Source organism: Oryzias latipes, chromosome 21, assembly GCF_053564925.1.
Source record: "Oryzias latipes strain Hd-rR chromosome 21, Olatipes_Hd-rR_3.1".
In the NCBI taxonomy this organism is placed as follows: domain Eukaryota; kingdom Metazoa; phylum Chordata; class Actinopteri; order Beloniformes; family Adrianichthyidae; genus Oryzias; species Oryzias latipes.
Window position 1 is genome coordinate 26,027,912 of NC_136257.1, and position 23,860 is coordinate 26,051,771.

The 23,860-nt window shown below is 37.6% G+C and overlaps 1 protein-coding gene across 2 annotated transcripts in view; it reads right to left on the minus strand.

Moving 5' to 3' along the window:
- gpc6b (glypican 6b) overlaps positions 1 to 23,860 on the minus strand; it is a 117,941-nt gene that overhangs the window by 49,708 nt on the left and 44,373 nt on the right. For both annotated transcript variants that reach the window (XM_023950523.2, XM_023950522.2), the window contains exons 3-4: positions 14,446 to 14,837; positions 6,362 to 6,527 (exon numbers count right to left, since the gene is read on the minus strand). In XM_023950523.2, the coding sequence (XP_023806291.1) occupies positions 6,362 to 6,527; positions 14,446 to 14,837 (558 nt within the window). The remainder of the gene's footprint in view (positions 1 to 6,361; positions 6,528 to 14,445; positions 14,838 to 23,860) is intronic.

The following is a 23,860-nucleotide window of genomic DNA, read 5'->3' on the forward strand; positions in this document are numbered from 1 at the left end:
ATGGATCTAGTCGTCTACACTTGGATGCATCAGAATGGAGCGGGGCAGCAAGTGTCCTGCCAATTGTAGCTTGTATGTCCCAACTACAATCTTTTTCCAACAGCGTTTTTTCGTCTGCCCCTGATTCACAAAAATTTGAATAAAGAAATACAGTACTCCCCCCTTATTCGCGGGGGTAAGGGACCAGAGACATCTGCAAATAGGCAGAATCCGCAAAAAAGGGAGAACTCTACCCCCACAGCCAAAGATTCCTGTCACCGATCCTTTCTCATCAAAAACCCTTCTGAAATGTTCTGATGCTTTGTAAAACATTTATTAAAGAACATTGGAATATTGCTCAACATAAAAAGTTTTTTTTTTTTTTTTTACGTAGGGCAATAGACTGTACCGTAGCATAGTTTTTCACGCACATTAGGACTGCCACTCTGTGCCTTAAAACCAAGAGCCAATGCTACCTCAATCATCAGTTAATTGCGAAGGGCATCTTCTTCCATTGAAGGGCAGTTTCATGCATCATTCATTTATCCGGATGAAAATTATTTCTGCGATTATTAGGTCTGCACAATATACCGCAAATTTATCGTTATCGCAATATCCAGCTCTGCAATAGGCAAAAAGACGGCGAATATCGCAATAAATCTTAAAGCCAAAATGTGCTGGGTTGAGGCATTTAACGAATCAAATAAATCCCTTTATGCTCTGACCAATCAGATGGACGCCTTCCCATTGTTTACCATTCAGATGGAGGCCTATTATGTTAGATGTTTGTCACCTATGTCGATGAGGGTCATTTGGAATTTAATTTTAAACTGTTGCAATGAAATGGGAATGATGTTTTTGGTTATTTTTCTATTTGTTTATATACCCCAAATTATATCGTTATCGCAATATTAAGCCCTAATATCGCATATCGCAAGTTTTCCTCATATCGTGCAGCCCTAGCGATTATCTTCCTTGTCGTATCAGGATCTTTTCTGGACGCCATGCGCTTCATTTCCGCTCCTCTCCTCAGAAATTTCTGCAACACCTTCAGACGCAAAAGTCTCATACAAATCTCTTGAGTTGTCTTAGTTTTTGTGATAAACCAGAGGAGTCACGTGACTGAAAAAAAAATCTGAAAATACGTGAAACCGCAAATATTGAATCGGAAATATGCGGGGAAACATTGTACTCAGAAATGAAATTTTATGCTAAATTTTCTTTATATGTGGTCTTCATCATTTAAAAAAATGCCACAAGAACATGAAAAAAACACCTAAACACAATTTTATTGGAGTGGGTCTTTAGTGATGCATTTTCCATGTATCTGTTGAATAGAGGAGGAACACCTTGGTAACTATCACTTTCCAGCTTTACTAGTCTGTGAATATTTTTCAACTTGCTCCAGCACCAATGCATCGCCTCCTGTTGCTTTTTTTTTAATTTTATTCTCAACATTGTTTCCAAGTTGTGACACAATGATCCACCCCAAATCTGTACCCAGCCACTAGTGCAAAGTAATCTGAGCCTTAGTGGAAATGACAATACAGGAGTTGTACTATACAAGGTGAGAAAAAAAAAAGAGAGAAGTCCAGTCTCTGGAGGAAGCTCTGGGCTGCTGTTAAAATGCTTGGACACAGCCTCTGATTAGATGAGAATTAGATCATAGAACTACTCACACAATAGCAGCAAAGATTTGATAGAGAAAGATGTAAACAAAACTGGTCTACAGTCACAAAGGAGTTCCTACATTTGTTGGAAAACTCGAACTGGCCAAAATGTCTTCTAGAATAAAGATAATAAGGTGGTGTGGAATCCCACACAAACTGTCAGTGCAGACCTGTAGGGTCTGTTGCATTGTAGGATCCTGCTGTCTTGTTCAAATGCAGTTTCTTTTCTCCATTGCTAACAAGAACAAGAGAAAGTAAGGCAGAGAGACTCACAGTTGCTAAGATGTGAGGAACAATGTAGATGTGTTTGTGTTATGGTGGGTGATTAAGGTGCACAGTTGAGACTACAAGGGTTTGACAAGTAAACTGTGTAAGACAAGATAGGGTATATAATAGCTTTGGCTGAAGACAAGCCAAAATAATGTGGTCATTGTAGAGTTAAATATAAGGTGAAACCACTGGCCATGTGATAGCCATCAAAACTGGACTTTGGCTTAGTATGATTAATTCTATGGTCGTCCTTTTGAAATTGAAGGCTTAAAAGATCTAAGCTGGAGAAGGAGTCTTGTGTTAAAACATATAGAGTGGAGTTTTCAACATTATTGTTTTTAAACCATTTACTCAAATACTGTAGTCATAAAAGTTTTAAAACATTTTTTTATCACATGGTAATCGTACAACAAAATAACAATATATGTATTAAAAAATACGACACACATTCTTCATTTAGCATTTCATTGATTTCTAATGGGCTGCATGGTGGGGTAGTGGTTAGTAAGCCAAAAGGTCCTAGTTGCATGCGTGGGCACTCCGGTTTTCCCCTATTGTCCAAAAACATGCTAGATAGGTAAATTAGTGAGTAAACTGTCCCTGGGATTGTTAGTGTGTGTGTAGTTGTCTGTTTTGTATGACCCAACAAAGGAATAGTGAACTGTCCAGGGTTTACACCGCCTTTGTCCGGTAGTAGCTTCAGCATCACTGTGACTCCAAACAAGAATAACCGGGCTTAGAAGATTAATTTATTTTTTATTTTTAACGTGGCTCATAAACACCTTTATAAAATTTAAATTTGAACCTTAAACAATGAAGGTTCAAATAACTTATCCACATGCATGCCTGCATGGTCAAATGCTTTAAAGACACCTCCTACGGTAAGATGCTTTGTGGAATGTATGCCTTGAATGTATAGGTAGAATGGCCAAGTGTGCACTTCTTTAACATGCCATTTAACAGACAGGTATGAATATGGGTGAGTACATGATGGCAATTATGGGTTAAGGATGAATATGAACATGTACTGTGTGTGTGTGGAGTTCTGCTCATCTGTTCCTTGACCAGGTGTCCATCTCGTCTTGTACCAGTGATAGACCCAATTTGTTAAATATTTATCTGCAATATATTAGTTAAGTGAAGATAAACAAACAAATTAACTCAAAAAATATCAATAAGCAGTTGTATTTGTTTACTTAAAGGGCAAAATATGAACCTAAAATACAAGATTCTACCTTATCTTAAATAAACAAAAATGTGCACAGTTCTAAATGCATTAATCTTCTAGTGACAATATACAGTGGTATAATCCTATTTGTTCTAAAATCGTTCTGCATCGATGACACTAAACCTACATTTCCAGTCATATACCACTGACAACTATTCTCAGTCCCAAGGGAAACAATAGGCTCTGCAGCAGATGGTATGTTGCCACAGACGCATGATCTCTGCATCCCCGTGTCAGTGAAGGGCAAGAAAGCAAAAACTGTACTGATTGCTAAATTTAAATTAAACAAAAAATAATTTGCATTTCATCAAGTATTAATAACTTGAAAAAAATGGTATACATCTTGTAAAGTGTCTGAGCTTTCGAAACACATTGGTTTATTTAAAGAACGTAAATACGTTTTGATTATTTCTTGAAAAAATAAGTCTCTGCTCTAGTGTTTGTAGCATCCTCAACAATCACACTTCTGTGTAATCAAACTGTCCAATTACGAAGCAACACCAAATGACAAACAATTTCACATGTTTTTGTGCATGTGGGACAGACAACAGGTGGAAATAATAGGCGATCAGCAAGTCACCTCCAATAAAGGTGTAATTCTGCAAGTGGTGACCACAGACATCTTTTCCATCCTTATGTTTTCTAGCTAATGTTTTGGTGATGTTTGAATGCCAACAGTGTTGTCATTCCAATGGAACCATAAGACAGCATTTACAACCCACACAAGTGGCGGACGGCACATCATCGTGAGCTGTGGCAAGAAGGCTTGCTGTGTCTGACAGTGTAGTGTCCAGAGGATGGAGGTGCTACTAGGAGACATGGCAGTACATCAGGAGATGTAGAGGAGGCAGTAGGAGAGCAACAACCCTGCAACAGGAACATAGCTTCCTTTGTGCAAGGAGAAACAGGAGGACACTGCCAGGGCCCTGCAAAATCATCTCCAGCAGACAACAAATATGCACATGTATGCTCAAACTGTATAAAAAAGACTGCATGGGGATGATATGAGGGCCTGACGTCCTCAGGTGGGAGTTGTGCTTTCAAGCCAATACCGTGCAAGACACTAACATTGGCAAATTCGTCACTGGTGCCCAGATGAAAGCAGGTTCACACTGAGCATATGTGACAGACGTGACAGAGTCTGGAGACACAGCGGAGAACGTTCTGCTGTCTGAAACATCGTCCAACACGACTGTTTTGGCAGTGGGTCAGTAATGGTTTGGGGTGGTATTTGTTTGGATGGCCTCACAGCCTCTCCATGTGCTCACCAGAGATAGCCTGACTGTCATTCGGTACCAAGATAAGATTCTCAGACCCCTTGTGAGATGCTAGAGCGATTGGCCCTGGGTTCCATGCAAGACAATGCTAGACCTCATGTGGCTGGAGTTTGTCAGCAGTTTATGATTGACAACGGTATTGATGTGATGGACTGGCCCGCCCGTTTTTCAGACCTAAATCCATATGAGCACATCTAGGATGCTTTGGTCCAAGTATGGGAGGAGAATCCCCGGAGACCATCCATACCTCATCAGAAGCATACCCAGGTGTTGCAGGGAAGTCATACTGGCATGAGGTCACACACACAAGTGAGTCTCATTATGACTTGTTTCAAAGACATTACATCGAAGTTGGATCAGCCTGTAGAATGTTTTCCCACTTTCATTTAGGGTATGATTCCACACACTGACCTCCATAGGTCAATAAATGTGTTCCCTTTGTTTTTTTTTGAGGGGTGTAACACAGTGTGCACTGAAACCTCATTAAATTTGAAAGTTGAAAAAACTGAAGTCATAACATATATGCCGGTTAAACAAAAAAAAAGAAAGAAAAGAACACTACAAAAATCGTTTATTTTTCCGTTAAGGTAGAACAATCACACTCCTGCTCATATAAGCTTCACAGTTTTTTTCTATACTAAACAGGTCTTTCTGATATTACAGATTACCCAAGTGTGTTCAAATATTTAGCAAATATATAACATTTCTTTTTTGTTATGTCAAGTCTTTGCATCTCAGTGGACAAGTTTTGTCTTCTTATGAAGCTTGACATTCCTTGCAGGGTAGTTATCCCCTATTACCAGTCACCAGTTATCCCGGCAGGAGAGCAGAATCCCATGAATAAAATCTTTTCATGCATCAAATCCAAATGGAAGAAAACATGAGGGAAAACAGAGCTCAAGAAATAAGATGCTGTAAAGACAAAATTACATCAGGATGCAGCCCAAGATAACGTTTTTTTTTCTTAAAACAGTACTGTGATTCATTAGATATTTCATTTACATGCATGTCATATTCTAAATAAGGCACACTTCTGGCTAAGATTATATGTTAAAATCAGTCTTAACATGTGTTGCAGGAAAAGGAACATCTATGTTTATATGTGTCTGCACATAATATGAAAAACACTATCGTTGGCCGATGACTTTTTCTTTCAGATTAATATAAAGTAAAAAACAAAACACTTTCCATCTGCATAGAAATCAATCATGGTCCTGCTGTTCGCTGATTACATTGTTTGATGTCAAACATCAGAAATGTGTGTTCATTCTTTAAGCTTTTTAGCCAACTCTTTATGCCCAAGGTATCCAAGAGAATTTTTATTAAAGTTAGAAGAAATACAGAGATAATTTTTCAGTCATGTCTATTAGCCGATGGATGAAAACTATGAAACTATGAAAAAACACCATGATAACCAACCTGCCTGTTCTGATGTTCAGCCAAACAGTCACTGATGTGTGTAATTTCAACGTGATATTTTTACTCTAGTGACTTTTTTTAAAATATAAGAATCAGAACAAACTAATTACGTAATTTAAAATCGAAACAACAATAAAAACAGAATACTTGATTTGTTGAGTCGATATTTTCTTGCCAATGTTAGCATGGACACACTTTAGTTTGCAGCTTTACAAATATATTTTCAGAATTTTCTTGTTAACATTGCAATGTCACAAACTGCATAATTATATTTCCTGGGATTGTTCAAAAGCATTTTCTGCAGTTTTATGGTTGATAATTAAAATGTTAAAAAAGAGAATTAAAAAGAAAAAGTATCTCCTTAATGCTTAATTCTCATCCCATAAAGTGAGTTATACCAGTGTTAGGGTCACACAGCATAGCAATAATACAGGACAACATACATGTGATGTGAAAGAAAACACCAGGTTGGTCGATATGTGAAAGAAGGGAAATCATCAATATTTTCTGAAACTTACCAATGTATTGATTCCACTCTGGGTTTAGATCTGCTTGATTGGCCAGGCAGCCCTTCATCACATTAAGGCAGTAGTTCTTGCAGGGTTTGACCGCTGGCATGCCCTGACAAAACGGGCAGTACACCATTTTTGTCAGAACCCGTAGACAAGCTGGAGTTCCATTTACCTGCAGGGGAGCACAGTGTAACAGCATCCGTCAGTGTGTGAGCAGCGCGTACCACATCTGAGACTAATTTATTCATAGATTTTAAAAAACACATAACACCAAGCATTTCTGGTGACTAAATACAAGCTATCAAATCACTGTTACACATCTTTAAGTAATTTAAATCTATTATTGTTCAAGCCAAAGATTTTTAAGAAGTGAAGTCCAGCCATCCATCTATTCATTTTCTTAACTCGCTATATCTCTGTCGGGGTCACGGAGCGGCCAGAGCCTAACCTGGGTACTGATGGACAAAGGCAAGGCACATCCTGAACAGGTTGCCAGCCTGTCGGAGGGTGGGATCTGACGCTGAAACAATCATTTGCAGGTAGGGTGTAAAGCTGTACATTCTCCATGCAGTTGTGTGCTCAGACCTACCGTAAATCAGAACAACTTAAAAACGTTTTGGATGATGCAAGTGGCTCAAATGTGTGTTTGAGACGATTGATCAACCCTTTTAACACCGGAGCTTTAGCTCCAGTGTTTACTCTCTTTTGACTACCATAACTCTTCATCTGTTTACTCAATTAACATAATTCTAGCGATAACCAAAGCAGAGGAAAGGAGCCTTGTGCCGATATGCAACACTTTACAGAGGCAAAGCGCTTATGCGTTTCCAATGAAATGTCTATGTAAACAAGCGTTTCTGGCATTTGCATTCAAAACTCTTGCATTCATGCATTGCTACGCAAGTTTTTAAGTCCATTTGTGGGCTCTACATACAAATAGCACCGCGTTTTAATGAGCACTGAAAAGTAAACCAGTTGAACTTGGACCAATCATGGTCTCGGATTTGGTAGTGACATTTAAGTAGCATCCATTTAAAAACACAGAAGTGCCAACTGTTTGAAAATCAATCGTGGAGGATAAATTCATAATTGGATAAATAAACAATAATTAAATGACATGACACCAAGTATTTCATATATCGGAATAGAGCTCTGAAAGACGAAGCCTGGAGCGAGATTCGCAAGATTTCCACTGCTTTGAGATTTTGCACAAAGCATCTTCGTACATGCGCTAGTATCTGGTTGCCACCGTCCAGTGTGAACACCATAAACAGTTTAGCTCCTTCTTGAACGCGCCACACATGACCCATTTGTACGTAACTTTATGTAGGTGTCGCCAAAAGTAAAATAATGTATGAGTTTTTAGTGGCATTGGTAAGTTTAGTGTTAACACTTAATCAAAATTATTTACAAAGACATATTTTTAGTTTTATTACATTGAGCAATCAGATGACAGTTCTTTAATATTTTTTTCTTTTTCATTCTCTTCTTTTCTTCCCAGCTACACGATGAAACATCAAGGCTCAATCAATAATTTGTTTAAATATGCCTCTTGAGCCTTTACTGCAACAGGGTTTGCAAAGCAGGAGCTTCAGGATTTAGTCAGTAAAGAACAACATTGCTAAAAACACAGTTTTCCTCAGCATACTTCTCATAATTGCTGTCTTTTTCTTTATTTGTCACAGTGGGGTGGAACTGTGAAGAGCTGCTATGGACCAAGGCAAGAATATTTCACACATTCTTTGAGAAACATTACTCGAGCATGCTTTAGATACTTTTTAGAAAGCATCTAAACCCAGATGGAAAAATCTGGGTAGACTTAAAAAACACGATTGTAAGTACTTATTAACTTTAAAACTTTAACCTTTAAATAGAGGAAAAACCTACGAAAAAAGTCTAAAAGACCAAAAATATATACATTTGTGAGAAAAAACATTTTTAAGGGTTTAGGGATCCAATGCCCCAAAATCTATACATATTATCCTTAAAAAAAAGTAAAGGTCTATCACAACATAGAGTTTGTAAAAAAGTGGAAATGCTGGAAAAAAGCCAACCAATGTCACAGGTTTTAGAGCCGGACTAGTGTGGGATTTTTCTCTCTGGTACCTTCAAACTGATAGACAGAAAATATAATATAAAATAATGCTGCTGATGCAAAAAATCTGCTCACATCACATGAAAACAAAGATTCTTGAATTCCTTCAAATTTAGACAGAAAAAACACAGTTAGATTATTCGTTTTTTGTTCACTGCTCCATAGCCACTTTAGTAGGTACGCATGTCTGACTGCTCATTAACATCAGCCAATCACATGGCAGCAACTCAATGCATTCAGACTTGTAAGACGATCTGCTGCAGTTCAAGCCGAGGATCAGAATGGGAAACAAAGGTGATTGGAGTGACTTTGAACGTGGCATGGTTGTTGGTGCCAGACGGGCTGGTCTGAGTATTTCAGAAACTGCAGATCTACTGGGATTTTCACCCACAACCATCTTTAGGGTTTACAGGGAATGGTCCGAAAATGAGAAAATATCCACGGACCAGCAGTTCTGTGGGCAGAAATGCATTGTTGATGCCGGAGGTCAGAGGAGAATGGCCAGACTGGTTCTAGCTTGGCCCCTTAGCATGAATTGATCATGGTTCCAACGCCACAGCCTACCATGTCCATCCCTTTATGACCACAGTGTACCATCTTCTGATGCTATCTCCAGGAGTGGCACCGTGTCATAAAGCTGGAATCAACTTAGACTGGTTTCTTGACCATGACAATAAGTCCACTGGACTCAAATCGCCTCAACAGTCACCAGATCTCAACCCAGTAGAGCACCTTTGGTGGAACGGAAGATTGACATCATGGATGTACAGTCAACAAATCCTCATGATGCTATCATGTCAATATGGACCAAACTCTCTTTGGAATGTTTCCAGTACATTTTTGAATCCAATCCATGAAGGATTAAGACAGTTCTGAAGGCAAAATGGGGCCCAACTTGTTACTAGCAAGGTGTAAGTGTAAATAAACTGGCCATAAGAATATTGACATATTTACAACATTTTTGGTTAACAAGGAATTCAGACAAACTCTAAATGTTATTGCTTAAATGTAAAAGAAGAAGGGCATAACTGTTGCAATTTGGTATCAATGTTCACCTCTCCACATATCCAGCATTGAGTCAAGTGGATTCCAGAAAAAAAACACTTATTAGGATCACAAACCTGGACGAGAACCAGGCTGACATGCTGAAGGCTGAAGATTGCCTCCTTGTTGTTGCCGCAGCTGCACGTCTGTCTTAGTCACTTTGACAGTTCCTGCAACACAAGGGTGTGGAACTGTGACGACCCAGAGCTTGGTTTCTCTTTTGTGGCTGTGGTTTGTGTTCTGTGCTCGGCCTTTTAAGAAAAGATGCGGGAGGAGCTGCTGATCATGGTGATGAGACCTGCATGTGGCAAATCCACTGGCTGGATTTTTCAATGAGTGAGATGTCAGTAAAGAGCTGACATAGATTCAGAGCTTCAGCTGATCTTTGTAGATGATAACAAGAATCGTGCGGGAAGATATGCAAAACATTCAAGATTCAAGATTCAAAAGGTTTATTATCATATTCACAGTTAGGAAACGGGTTTCCCTGTACAATGAAATGCTTACTGTCTGCTCCGAATGCCATAGGTTAAATAAAATAAAATAATGATAGGAGTAGGATCTATAGGATAACTGAAAAAGACAGACATCTTTGAGGGGCTGCAGTCAATTGGCTCCTCTGTTTTTTAGGTTAAAGTAGCAAAATCGCACAATTACCATTCCTAATTATGAATTTATTTTAAGCAACATATTAACATCATATTTTTGTACATAGATTTTTTTACAATAATTTTGACAATACCAGATGATTGGTCTCATTAGAAGTTTGGGGTTGACTGTGTTTTCATAAATGCCAGTATTCTAATTTAATTCTAAATAATCTTCTATTACAGATAAAAAAAATAAAGCCTTTATGACCATCAAATATATTTATCATTTTGTGGTATGCTGAATATTTTTTTTCTCCCTATAATTATAGTAAGTAAACACCATATTAGATATAACCGGTCATTTTTCAGGAGGCATGGCTGGAAAGCAAAAATGTAATATGCTTTTATGGTGTCAATATTCTCTATAAACTCATTGGGTTGGATTCAAGTGAATTCATGAGACTCATTAGCACTCCGATCGTGTCCAGATCAGCACACTTTGGACAAAGTAAACAGAGCTAAAACATACAGACCGAAGGAAAAGCCTCTGCAGGAGCTTCACTCCCATGTTTGACCCAATTCCGTCTCTGTCATTTAGAAACAACTCGTGTGAACGAGACAGTGTCTTATTTGAGACGAAACGGGAATATTGACGTTTATGTAAATGCAGTCACTGTTTGAGTTAAGTGGCCCCACACACGTAGACATATTTTAAAGAAACCCAAGGGCTTCATTATATGTCAGACACAGCTCAAACATCAAAGATTTCAAAGTCAGAGATTTGTAGCATTCATATTTAATTTGGCCTTGTGGTCAATACGTTTTCTCAGCCACAAAGAAGGATTTTGTTCTCTCCATTTTTGAGCCCTGAATCATATAATGGTAAATATCAAACACTTAGTGGATGAATTTTACAAAAAAATAAAATAAAAAGTTAAAATCTCCATCCATTATTAATTGCATCCTTTTAATTTATTTTTGTTGTAATTTTTTATTTTTATTTCTGGTGTCGTTTTTTTCGTTTTCTGCTTCAATGCAGACTTTCTCTTTGACACGTGTTTGTTGGTTTGGTAAATGACAGTGATACTCCTCACATCTGTCTACTTTTCATGCTTATTTTAGGATGCGTGGCTGTCCTTCTATGTTAGAATTCTTTTGGTTTCTATATTTGAGTCATGTTTTTTTTTCTTTTTCCTGTTCCATTTGGCTGCCTGTTAATCATTCACACCTGGCCTGAGTTTAATTATCACACCTGCTGCCTGTTTTCTCATCCTCTGTGTTATTATCTCCTGATATTGAGCTGCTATCTGCCAGGCTTTTACTTAAGCAGAATTTCTATGCACTTCTAGTTTCCTGTCAGTGGTCTAGCTTTTATTAACCAGATTTCTTTTTCTTGTTAATTTAATATATCTATTTTTACTTAATGGAGGTCATGTGCCTGCTCTCTGTCTGGATTGAAATTGAACTTTCAAGTCACGCAAAAACACTTAAAAATAAAAAAAAAGAAGTTAGAATTCTGTTATGAGGGCAGATGCGTGCTTCTAAGAAGACAGATCTAAGACGGGCTCCCATGCAACACCTCCCTGCTTCTGAGGGCTTTCATGGTAGTTGACTCCTGCGATCACGACACCAAACTGCCTTAAAATGGTTAGTTGTGCCTCAGAAGGACCTTCACGGCCAATTTTAGTGGCGCCTTTTGACAGAAAAAAATGGTCACAAAAAAACTATTCTCAGGCAAGGCCAATGGATGAGCAGAGACTGTTTTTCCGAACAGGTCAGTGAAGGTTTTAACGACACAGATTTATCAACCATTATCGTAAATATAAACATGATCAGCGGACAGCAATATTAGGATAATTATGAGCAGTGGGCTCTGAGCCAAATAAAGCATCTGTCGTGTGATGAGCAGTGTAGCAGATCTGGCTCTTAATATTATGGGAGCAGTCTGCTAAAATGTTAGCAGTAACGGCTAATGCGGCACTAAACCATCAACCAGCTCCTGGACAAAACTGAGAAACAGAGATACAAAACAATTTGTATTATTACGAACTTTATAAAGAAATCTTTGTTTTACAAAATAATATTAAATTAAGTACATCTGTATTGGCATCTATATACATTGCAGTAGTGATTGGAATGTTCCGATCTGATCATGTGAATGGAAATCAGGCCCGATCACCACATTTCAGACTTGGATGTTGCATCCTGATCAGGAATTGGATATATATTTTTAATTTAATTATGATTTCCTTCTATATTTTCTAAGCTTAGTATTAAGATTGATTAGAAGTCAGCATATAAGGAACGGATTATGACATTTTACTGCAGTGAAGCACAGTGGAATACAGCACTAGTTTTGAGCAGGAGGCGCACAAAAATCAATTGGTTATGATTGGGAGATTCACAGATTCGGACTTCCAAGCCCCATAAGTCTTTAATAAACGTTTAAAACTGAAACAAAGTGTCTATATTTGTTTGTCTTAACTCAAACAATGACCTACAAAGGCGTCTGAAAAGAAAAAAGACTTTTTTTTGTGTCTGAGAACGGGTCTCTTTCTTCTGCAAACAGAGAGACAGCAGTGAGACGGTCACCAAGAGAGATATGAATCCCATATGATCAAAAATGTTCAATAGTTCTGAAAACACAAAAACGACAGTCACCAAACATTCTCAAATGACTAATTATCACCTATTTTTACTAGTTAATAGTTAACAACTTATTTCCTAGTTGATAGTTGCACTATTTTTATTCGATTGATCAAGTTACATCACAGAAGTGAACTGTTTAAATGTAAAATGATATAATACAGTGAAATCGAGGACAACTGGATCTGCTTTTTTCAGTTTGTTCATTTTTTTGAATGTGTTACAAAACTATCAGGTTGAGACTCGATGTGAGCAGATACTCAAAATCAAATGACTTGGAATTGGCTCGTGACCAAAAAAAACTCATTTGGGACATCTTTAGTACTTACTTAGTTAAAATCTATTAATCTTAATAAATATATTTATTCTATATATATAAATAATAAATATATACTTTATTGGGGGATTTAATGACTGTTCCAAATAAGAGGTAACTGTGAACAATATCTTTGTCTCTATGTATTAAAGGAAAATGTCATGAAAATCAAGCATAGATAAGATGTTGATCCAAATAATTTACTGAGATGAAGCTTTTAATTTTCCAAAAAGGTTGCGTTTAATTCCTTAAATCTCTGCTGAGGTTTAACTCTTCTGCTAACATAACTGATCACTCAGCCTGTACCAGCAGTGATGAACGTCACATTTAAAAGCACTGCAAAGCTGACACCGCTCTCAGGGTGTCCTCTTTCATTACGCTTACACTCAACCTGTCACGATGAGTTTATACCCGGGGGATCAAAGGGCTGCAGCCCCCGACACATGACCTGGATCTCCCTGAAATGTCAAGAGGTGAAGCGGGGACATGCCAGCTTGTACTGTAAGAGACACGGGTGTAACCCAGTAAACACTTACTAACAACACATCCTCTGTGACTGCTTACTAAACGAGCCAAGTCTCTATAATTGGTGTGAGGGAGGCTGCAGTGAAGACATTTCTCATCTTCTCTGGCTGAGGTGTGGTGATGATGAATAAATGTGGGATTTGATGGAGGAGAACGGCATCCTCTGCTCCTTTTGCTCCGCATGTCTGATTGATGAAGCTTACTGTATTTTCATTGGCTTCTGGTTTCTTTGAACAGCGGCTGCATAAATATTTATCACAGGGCTGATAATTGAATCAAACTGATTACATGAGAGACACAAGCACACAGAGTGGCTCTCTGTGAACTGAATCTGTGTACATCTCAGCCTCCAAGATGCAAAGTGGGAACGGCTTTGTTTTTGTCAGTGTGACTAAATCCAAGCCTTAGCCTTTTTGCTTTCGCTTTAATCCAACTTTCAACATGATCAGAGCTACACGCTCTCCAAGAGAGAGACACTCAAGAAGCTGCAGAAACATTACATTGCATCCAATAGAAAAGCTGCAGCATGATTAATGGCTTGTGGTTCCTGGGTGAACTAATACAAGTCAAGGGAGCAATAAACAGTGAGAAAAGTGATGTCTTTTCTCCTCTTTCATTGTCAGGGCACCAGAGCAGCCCACGTATCACTGTGCACTTTTTATTAGATGGAGTCTAAATGAGCCACTGTGAACCCCAAATATCCAGAAGACATGCAGCCATAGAGTCGGCATCAGTCATAGTGTCAGGGAGAAACCAAGAAGAAGATGAGTGTGAACTGCTGACACACAAGCGTCAGCTAGAATTCGATTTGTCAGTTAAATCAACTGATGATTTAACACTATTTTGGTACATTTAAAAAGTAAAGTGTTTTTACCTTGGACACTCTCTTCGCTACCTCTCGGCCAACATAGAGCCCCTGGACAAATGTGCGTGCAGCGATGAAAGCTCGGGTAACCTGAACCTTGAGTTTCTTGGGCACATCTCCAAAGGGCTTGAGTTGATCAGCGTACTTGATGATACACTCCAGATAGTCCTCTGTGATGACATACTGGGAGTTAAGCAGCATGAACATGCGCTCCAGAAGCTGCGACCAAAAGTCATTAAGCATTTCCTCCAGATTAACGTTCCCTCCTGTGTAATAGCGCTTCAGCTCAGCAAACAGGTTCACAAAAACCTCTGCGTTCTGCAAGTAAGGCTTGCCGTAAGTCTTCTGAAACATCTCATGCAGCGATCTCTCCGTGTTCTCCAGCAGCTCCAGGAAGAATTCTGAAGGAAAAAAAGAGGGAAAAAACTGTAACGTGTCATAAATTTCTTTTTAATAGAAATAGGCATGAAAAATCTTTCCTTTAAGGTTTGAAAATAGATATTTAAAAATGTAAGGGATTTTTTTTGTTCATTACAGCACCTTCAGGCCATTTTTAGCGCTAACTTAAGCAACAAAAACATTTGTAATACAGTTATGCTCAAATACACTGCCTTGTATGTCCATTTATAACCTTACTTTTAAAATATAACTCTCCAAAAGAATCCATATGGTGCATGTTCCTTCTCCTACAGGCAAAGTACTTTTTACAAAAGAGTGTGAGAAAGTTCACAAGTTACACAAACTTCAAACCACAGTTGGACTTTGAATACAAACAAAAAAAAGCAAACAGACCAATACAATGGAGCATAGAGAAAGAAAGTATGCAATTTTTTTGTCTGCATCTTTATATTATTCTCCTCCTTGATTATATTCACAAGACTCCTCAACATTCTATTTGTATTTGGTAAACCTCAGCAGGGTCCTTTGCTCTGAACAAAAAGATCTGATAAGTAATTTTCCAATAAGACATTTTTTTTTTTTTACTATACATTTAATGTCCGACTGAGGCCACAAAATAAAACATTTAGTTTTCACTACCTCTTTCCAATTTCGATTCTAGGAAAATGAGATTGGTCTTTGCGGTTCTTTGTGCTCTCTGTTTGTTTATGGGGAGGTGCAAACATAATTTTCTTTCAATATTCAAACTAATCAGAAGTTGAATTTCTACATGTGTTCATGGTTAAAGGGGGGAAAAAAGGGAGTTATAAAATTTGTAACACCACTATACCAAACAACAGTGACTTTTCCATCTCACAGTCATGGTAAATATATCCTGTAGAGTTAGATTGCAGCACCAAGGCAGGATATGGTGGGGGGCAAGAAGTGCACAGGATGCTTCAGATGTATAGCAGTAAATAATATATTTCGTAATGTCTTTTTATATTTATAGAAAATAACTAAAGAGGCTTATCCTGGTCCTGTGACATTGCTTCACTTGGATTTAATGTCTGTTAGAAATACTTTTGTGATTGCAAAACACATGATTTTTCTTTGTTTTGCTTTTTTTGAAATCCCTACTGTACCCTTTCCCTTTTCTATTTTATCTGACACCATGCACAAACGTCCTGGGTCAGAGGAGAGGAACAGAAAACGTTGAGAGGAGAACTGTACGTCTGCAGAATTCAACCTTTCCTCTAGTTATGTAAGTGAAGGTAACTTCTACAAAGATGGACAACAAAATGCACACTCAAAGCAGTGTCCTGCAAAAATCGGAAACTCAACATGACAACAAAACAACATGGATAAATGTTAACTGAACTGAAAAACTGAGAGAAAAAAATAAGCAGGATAACAGAAAGTTAGAAGGTGATGAGCAAGACTAACATGGAGCAGCTGTGGAGATTAACACCAACCAGGTGTGAACAAATGACAAGACGTCAATAGAAAAAAAATTGACTGAAACCAGCCAGAGTTTTAGTAAATATAACTCTGTGGCGACACAAGGACAAGAGAACATGTAATGATGATGTGATAGGTACCCAGAACAATGGAGAAAATTCAAAGAACAAATAGGAAAGCTGAATATAAGCTGGAATGTAATTTTTTTTTTCTGAAGAAAATAAGGTTGCTAGGAAAGATCTAGGTCAAGGGGTGCTCATTACGTCGATCGCAATCGATCGGTCAATCTTCAAGGACATGAGGATAGATCACAGGCCAGCAAACATAAATAACAAAAAAATATACATAGTTCTAAAAATCTTCACAGAGAAGTATGTGACTTGATTGACATGCAGACACTGAGTGCAAATTATCAGAAAGTCGCTACACGGCATGCCAAGTCCCCGGTAGAAGACCACTACGGCCCACTGGAGTGTTTATTGAGGCCCGGATTGCCCCGTATGCCCCCTGGATCTGGAGGCGCCCCTTCTGACACAGCTGCCATGCTCCCCCCATTGCACGGTTTACAGCAGAGCCTGAAATATGATAGCCACTGCTTTCTGTTTTTGTTATAAAACGCCTCATCTGCTAATGCAAAAGGATCTCCTCACAAAGATTTGTGTACTCTTACTGTGTAGTTTTTGAATTATCAGTACATTAACAATATTATACACTAATTGTTCATAATACAATGTGTATTGAACAGTATTTTAGTCTCAAAATACTTACATGCCAAAAAAGTGTAGACACCCCTGATCGAGGCGGTGGTAGAGAAAGAGTTGAGAGAGAATTTTTTTTTTTTTTAACAAGAACAAAAACACACCACACTCCAGGACTGGGTTATGCATCTTTGTGAGATATCGTGTCTTAAAGTATTTCCTTTTTATATTAAAAGTCAGATTAGACGTTCAGTTTTTCATGGAACTGTATGAATGTGCATCTGAATTCTCTTCATGAAGAGACAAAGTTTAATTTATTAGCATAGCAGCATCATTTCTCCTTAGTTTTAATACCTGTCAAAACTTAATCCAATCTATGTTTTTATTAGCATAATCACTTTTAAACTGTATGTCAGCTCGCCTAAATTTAGAATATGGAAAATGAATTTTGGTTTTTGTTTTCTAATTTATAAAGTTAACATGTTGTATACTTTTTAAAAAAATGTATTTTTATATTACATTTTTTAAGTATGGATGTTTCTTTTCTGACTCAACATCCTCATTTAAAGTGATTGTTTTTTTGTTTTGTTTTTTGTAATGGACATAAAGCTGTTAAGCTGGTGAAGGACATTTTTTCTGTGAGGTTTGCAGTCCTTTTCCTTTTTTAGACATAACATCTTTGTTTTGACCTCTTTGACTCATCATAAAATAGATAATATTTCTGACCATCTGCTACCCATAATATTCATGCTTGCATTCCAAATCCAGTCTATATTTAAACATGTTGCAGAAATCCTCCGTTTTGCCGCAGACGTGCTCAAGCAGGATCAGTCATCCTGAAGAACAATGGGTTTAGTCATTTTAGACTTCATTTCTAAAAGAAAAATTATTTCCAATGATCAAAGAAGCAAAGACATTTTTGTTTTTGTCACCAACCTCCTTCTTTTAAGCGTATACGGGAGACTGGACTAATTCAAATGCCAACAATAGTAGATTCTGATATAGTTTTCTAAATGTTGGGAAGAACTGATCAGATTGGAGCTGCATGCATAAAGCTGTCCGTGAGGTTATTCTGCAGCGTGAACCATTCGGACACTCTCTTGGTCCGGTGGCATCTGGTACTGAGATGTTGGCAGCTGACCCTCTCCACCCTGTTGGCCTTTGATTCAGTCTTATTCCAGTTTTGAACGGCTGTTCAATATAGGAACTCTTTTTAGTGCTCATCATCCTAATTCTGAGCTGCTTATGCCTTTTTATTTATTTTATAAACACATAGTAGATTTTGTTGCGACTTCTATCTTTGTGATGGGGCGCACTAAGATGCATGTCAAAGGTCTGGTTATTTTAGCTAAATTTACATGATACTGTATTTTTGTTAAGCTTGTCATAAAAATAATTTTTTGTTCTCACAGCAACGTTCTGCTCTCTGTTCACTAATTTTATCAGTCGGTGTAACGTGCAGTGCATTCATTTTTCATTCTTGCAATTAAAAAACTGAGGAAAGTCTGCAACAAAAAAAGGTTATTTTTTCTTCTGTGTAACCAAAGCTTTGTCACAAGCATCAACCACATTACACAGCACATTACTTGATAGTCTTTTAGTGCAAAATATTGATCTTTTAAAGGGACTATGCCATGCTTTTCTCAAGCCTTTCATTGTAAATCATATCCATGTATCCGATAATATACTTACTACCTTTGGCACACGAAAGAACAATTTTATTAATAACATATGAGTTCTTTTTTACAGTTCATTTTCCTACCCGGAAGTAAGATGACTCAATCTCTAAAGGCACCGTCTTCCTCTCTGTTTGGGTGCCGCCCATTTCATGACTAGACCCAACCTCTGCAGCGTGTCTGTGTTTCGCCGACGAAAACGAACAACATTCAAACTTTTGTAAAGATGGATGTGCATTGTGTGTGAATGTGTGAGTGAATCTGTGTGTGACTGGGTGAATGGGTCTGTGACTGTAAAGCGCTTTGTCCTTGTAGGAAGAAAGGCGCTATATAAGTATACGCCATTTACCATTTACCATATTCTGCATTTAAAAGGAAAATGTTTAGCTGATCACTGCTAGCTCCACAGAGAAAGTGGGTGTTTGTGTTAGACCTGGGGGCGGAGCTGGAAGCACAGACTTCCTGGAAGGGGCGGTTCCTCACTTATTCTTCGTTTTTCCGGAATCCGTTTTTTAGGAGTTTTTCCTTACCGCGAAGGGGGGTCTAAGGGAAGGGATGCCAGTATAGCTTAGTCAGTTTGTTAGTTCATTTTAGTATTTTCCTATTGAACTCTTTGTATTCATGATCCTTTTGAGTTCATGTTTTACTTCGAAGCCCATCGAGATGACTGTTGTTGTGATTTTGGGCTATACAAATAAAATTGAATTGATTTGAATTGAATCTACGTTTTTGTGGATTGTGAGGGGGCTGGTGCTCAGAGCACAGAGGGTTTTAGAGGAATATTCAGAGTTGCATGAATGGATCAAAATACTGCTATGGGGTTGTTTTTTGTGAGGAATTAACATTATAATACACTTAAAAGCTCAAAAAGTTGATTTTGCATGATATAGGCCCTTTAAAGTGTCACAATGCAGAGTGTGTTGTTGGAGAGGAACAAATATACTAAAGTGATGTGAACAATTGTTCATTAGATGAATGTCACATCACACATCCTTTGATCCTCTCACATCACAGCCAATTTATGTTTTTGGTGGAAACTAAACAAGATTTGAAATGTCAATGAGTTCAGAGCGATAATTGCAAAATTACAGCAATAACAGAAAATGATCTTTCTTCAAGTTAGTCTCATCTGTCTCTTTCCATGAAGAGCTGCCCAAATCGGCAAAAAAATGAAGAGTATGCCCAAATATCTTCAAGATAAATTGCCATTAAAGACATATTTGTGTGGTGGAGACCAATTTATTTTTAGCTGCACCTACCTTGAGTTAAAACTCACTTCATATTAGCTTGAAAGGTAAACACTGCAGTCCAGCATGGATCTGCTAATCTAAAAAAACTGCATTTGATTTGGGACATGCCATATGTTTAAAAAAAGACTCACATACTCATCACTATTAATTATCTTTAATTTACACATCAGACACCGCTGAGTGTTGTGACTGCAATGGCTTCTCTGGGGAGCTGATAAAATTAGCTTACCTTCACACACACTTTCATGCTTTTCATGAGGATTCGATATTTCCTTTAAATGTTCTGCACAGTATCGATCACCTTTCTTAACAAAGAGCATACTAAATCTATAAATATTTAATGTACTGAATATATTGCATTTTTGCCTGTTTTGTTTTTTTTAATAAACACAGTCATCCAGTGCTTAAATGCTGATATGACAGAAAATAAGTCAATATTTTAAAGATATTATTCAAATACAATAAATGTCGATTAAGCGTGTAGATGATTGACAGAATAGTGACTTTTTGTCCGTATAAATGCTCGCAATAGCTGCCGTTAGACTGTGGCTACACACTGGACATCAGTGACTGAAGCACTCAACTTGAAGGGAGCCCATAACATTTCAATAATAAAGCTCAGTTTGGCTCCAGCTTCTCGCTGTGTTCACTGAGCTGTGCAGAGGCTCCACATCTATTCTTTCTGCAGTAAATAGAAAGTGCCTCCATAGAAATCTACTGATGGCTGTTCCGCTTTCATGTCAAAGGTGTCAGCAGTCTATTTCAACAATCTTGAAACAGCAATGCCGGTTTTTTACATTTTTGGAGCTGGGTGATGGAAAAGGTGCGTTCTGTGAATTTTGTGTATAAGCGGGCCTCTGATTTGGAAACAACTGAGACTGTTAAGCCAGCCCAATTAACATAAGCAAGAGAGAAAGCAGTGGATGAGATGACTTCTGCTGCAAGCACTCTCATGGGAGGGGGGCATGCAATTAATTACCCCAAACTCTCATGAGCTGAGAGCAGCCAAAAAGAGGATGAGAGGCTCGGGTTTTCAACCTCTTTATTTGAGTAAATATAAGATTTGAATACCATAGAGGCTTTACATCCCAGAAGCCACAAGACAAAAACAAATAGCCCATCACAAAAACAGAGTCACAACAAGAACATAAAAACCCATAACATCTACACAATTCATGTCCCAGCTTCTGAATTTGCATTGCTCGTTTTCTTATTTCTTTTTCTGTGATTTATATTGGTGTCGCTGGGTTAGCATTTGTGTCTTATTAGTTGTCACACACCAGAGTGTGTTGAAATTATTTCCTGCATTTGTGCCATCCCCTGAGGGATGTGGGAGCTGCAGTCACAGACGCACTCCAGGAACATTTGGTGGTTTAAGCCTCTACCCAACCTTTAATGCTGAGTGTCAAGAAGTTAAAAAACATTGAATCTCCTTTTTTATGGTGGGGTGCAACCATTGACTGTTTATGAGAATTGGAATCAGTAACCCCTGCCCCCTCGCATTCCAAACAGGAAGTGCCGCTGGTTACAAGAAACCAAAATCCCATAGACATTAATAGAGAAATAAACAGCTATTATTCCGTCATTCTATTTGTCAGAATAAACATTCTTGCTCTGATATCTTTTTTTAATATATTCTTGCTAATCCTAATTTTTCATTATATTTTTTCTGTCTGTAATGCAAGTTATTCACGTTATAAACTGGCCAATCAGATGCCTCAAAAGTATGAGTTCTCACGCTCTTAAAATATTTGACATTTTCTCTTGAGTCCACTCATAGGTGGCAGGGGTGTGGACTTCCAACAAGCGCACTCCTGATTGGTGCCATAGATATGAGGACTCTTACCGACTCAGATCAATCACTGCTTACTGATGATTTCTGGCTCCAACATGGCGACTAAATTGACTTCATTTCATTGGAGCCAAAGGTAAGCCGTTTTCTATGGGTGACGTCACACTGACTTGGTCAAGTTCTCATAAACAGTCAATGAGTATGATACAAGCCCTCACCTTTCATTCCCAAACCTGATGCCTACCAGTAGGTACGGAATGTTGCAGTTCCTCCAATGACCCTATGGAGGCTCAAAGTGTAGGTAGGGGGTTATTATTTTTTAAACACCAGTTTAGATTTTGAGATTTTGCTTACACAGTGCAGCAGTACACCTTAAATCTGTCAATGTTATCTCTTGGTCAGTTATCTACAAATATAAAGCAAGAGTTACAAAGATATGGAAGCACAGCTTGAAATGGTGTCATTCAGATGCAGCTTCTGCAGTACAGAAGGTAAAGAAAACAAAAAATTAATAAATAAATCGTCTTCTCCAAACATGGAGAAGTGATGACCAACACGTTTGTAGAGCTCTTCAAAATAAATAGACCTGATCTCTTAACATCATCCATGTCTTCTATACATTGTAAATGAGATATAGAGTCAATGGTTCGATGTAGCGATAAGCCTAAAAACTTGATGGTAGCTTCTTCCACACACTTCTGGAGTGTCTAATTTATCAAACCATTTTTGGACAAGCATTGAGCATCGAATTTGACTTGCGTCAAAAGAAGCAGCGGACACAAATTTAATGCGCATCAAAAAAGAGCCAACAGACGCAAATTTGACTCACATTTGGTGGGAATGCAGAATTAAGTCAGTCTTGGCTGATTCGTTCAAAAGTGTAACACTTTTCTCCCAAAAGTGCAACTTTTAGTTCTTAGCAACTTATGTTTGTTCGTCTTCATCATGCATTCTTTGGCTCATGCGATTTACACTCAAGTGCAACTTATACCCCCAGAAAAAACAGGTAGTTATTTTACTAACAATTACTAGCAGTAGGTCTGTAATCCACACTTAAACTTTATAACTCCAAAGCTTTGTTTCTAACAAATGTGGTTCTCTTAAATCTTGCCAACCTGTCGCATACAGTAGCCTATATATGGCAGCATTTGCAAATCATTACTGCATTGATTTCATTTTTCAAAAGAGTCTTTGAATTTTTATTTTTTTTAATGTGTTCAAATCTTTTTTTTTTTGTATAATTAGCAATTGTATTATTGAATGTAGTTTTATTTCCTAATAATTTTAAAGAAATAGACACTGGTGCCAAAGTATTTTTTGCCTTTCTGCCACTAAAATGTTGGTCTATTTACTTGGTATTTCATGGGGGTTGCATCATTTAAAAGCTGTTAAGAAACAGTATATGAAGTTTTTGACCTAATATAATTCTATTCTGGTGACCTTTCATCTTTTAGTATAGGCTAAATTTGAGATAAGATCAGCATAAGATTAGATGTAAAAACAGCAACATTAAAATTTAAGTTTAAAAACAAAGTTTCAAGTCTTACGAACTTCCATAAGTAAACGTTTCTAGGGAAAGTGATCTGTAGTCCCTCTGTTCTGGAATTTTGTGTTCACTAAGAAATTTTAATTCAGAAAACCTAAGATCAGACCTTATAAACACAGAGATTTGCATTTTTTTTAACATTTAACATTAGTAGGTGTTGCTCTGTCTTTCAAGATTTTCTTTTGCAAAGTTTAAAAAAGATAATACACATCTACCTCTTGCAGAAATAAGGCAATAACAATGTGATTGTATCAATCTTGTATTGAAATGTTAATATAGGGCCAACAAACATTAAACTAGTTAATACAAAGATGTATATCCATATAAATTAGTCAATCAAAAAACATTTTTGGTCTATTTTATCTTTTATCTCACAAATTAGTAAAGTAAGGATTGGCTGAATAATCATGCCCAAAGTTTTCCTTGAGTAAACGACCAAAACAACTGCATGCAATAATATTAACAGCTGATATCCCCCCAAAAAACCTGGTGTGTTCTCTGTAGGGCTGCAGTCAGTCATAGAAAGAATCACCCAGTTTCTTTGTGTAGAGTGAAATAGCAGAATATAACACACAGCTTGGTGTTCAGTTTTCTCGTGGTCTCAAGCCTTCACATTAAACTAG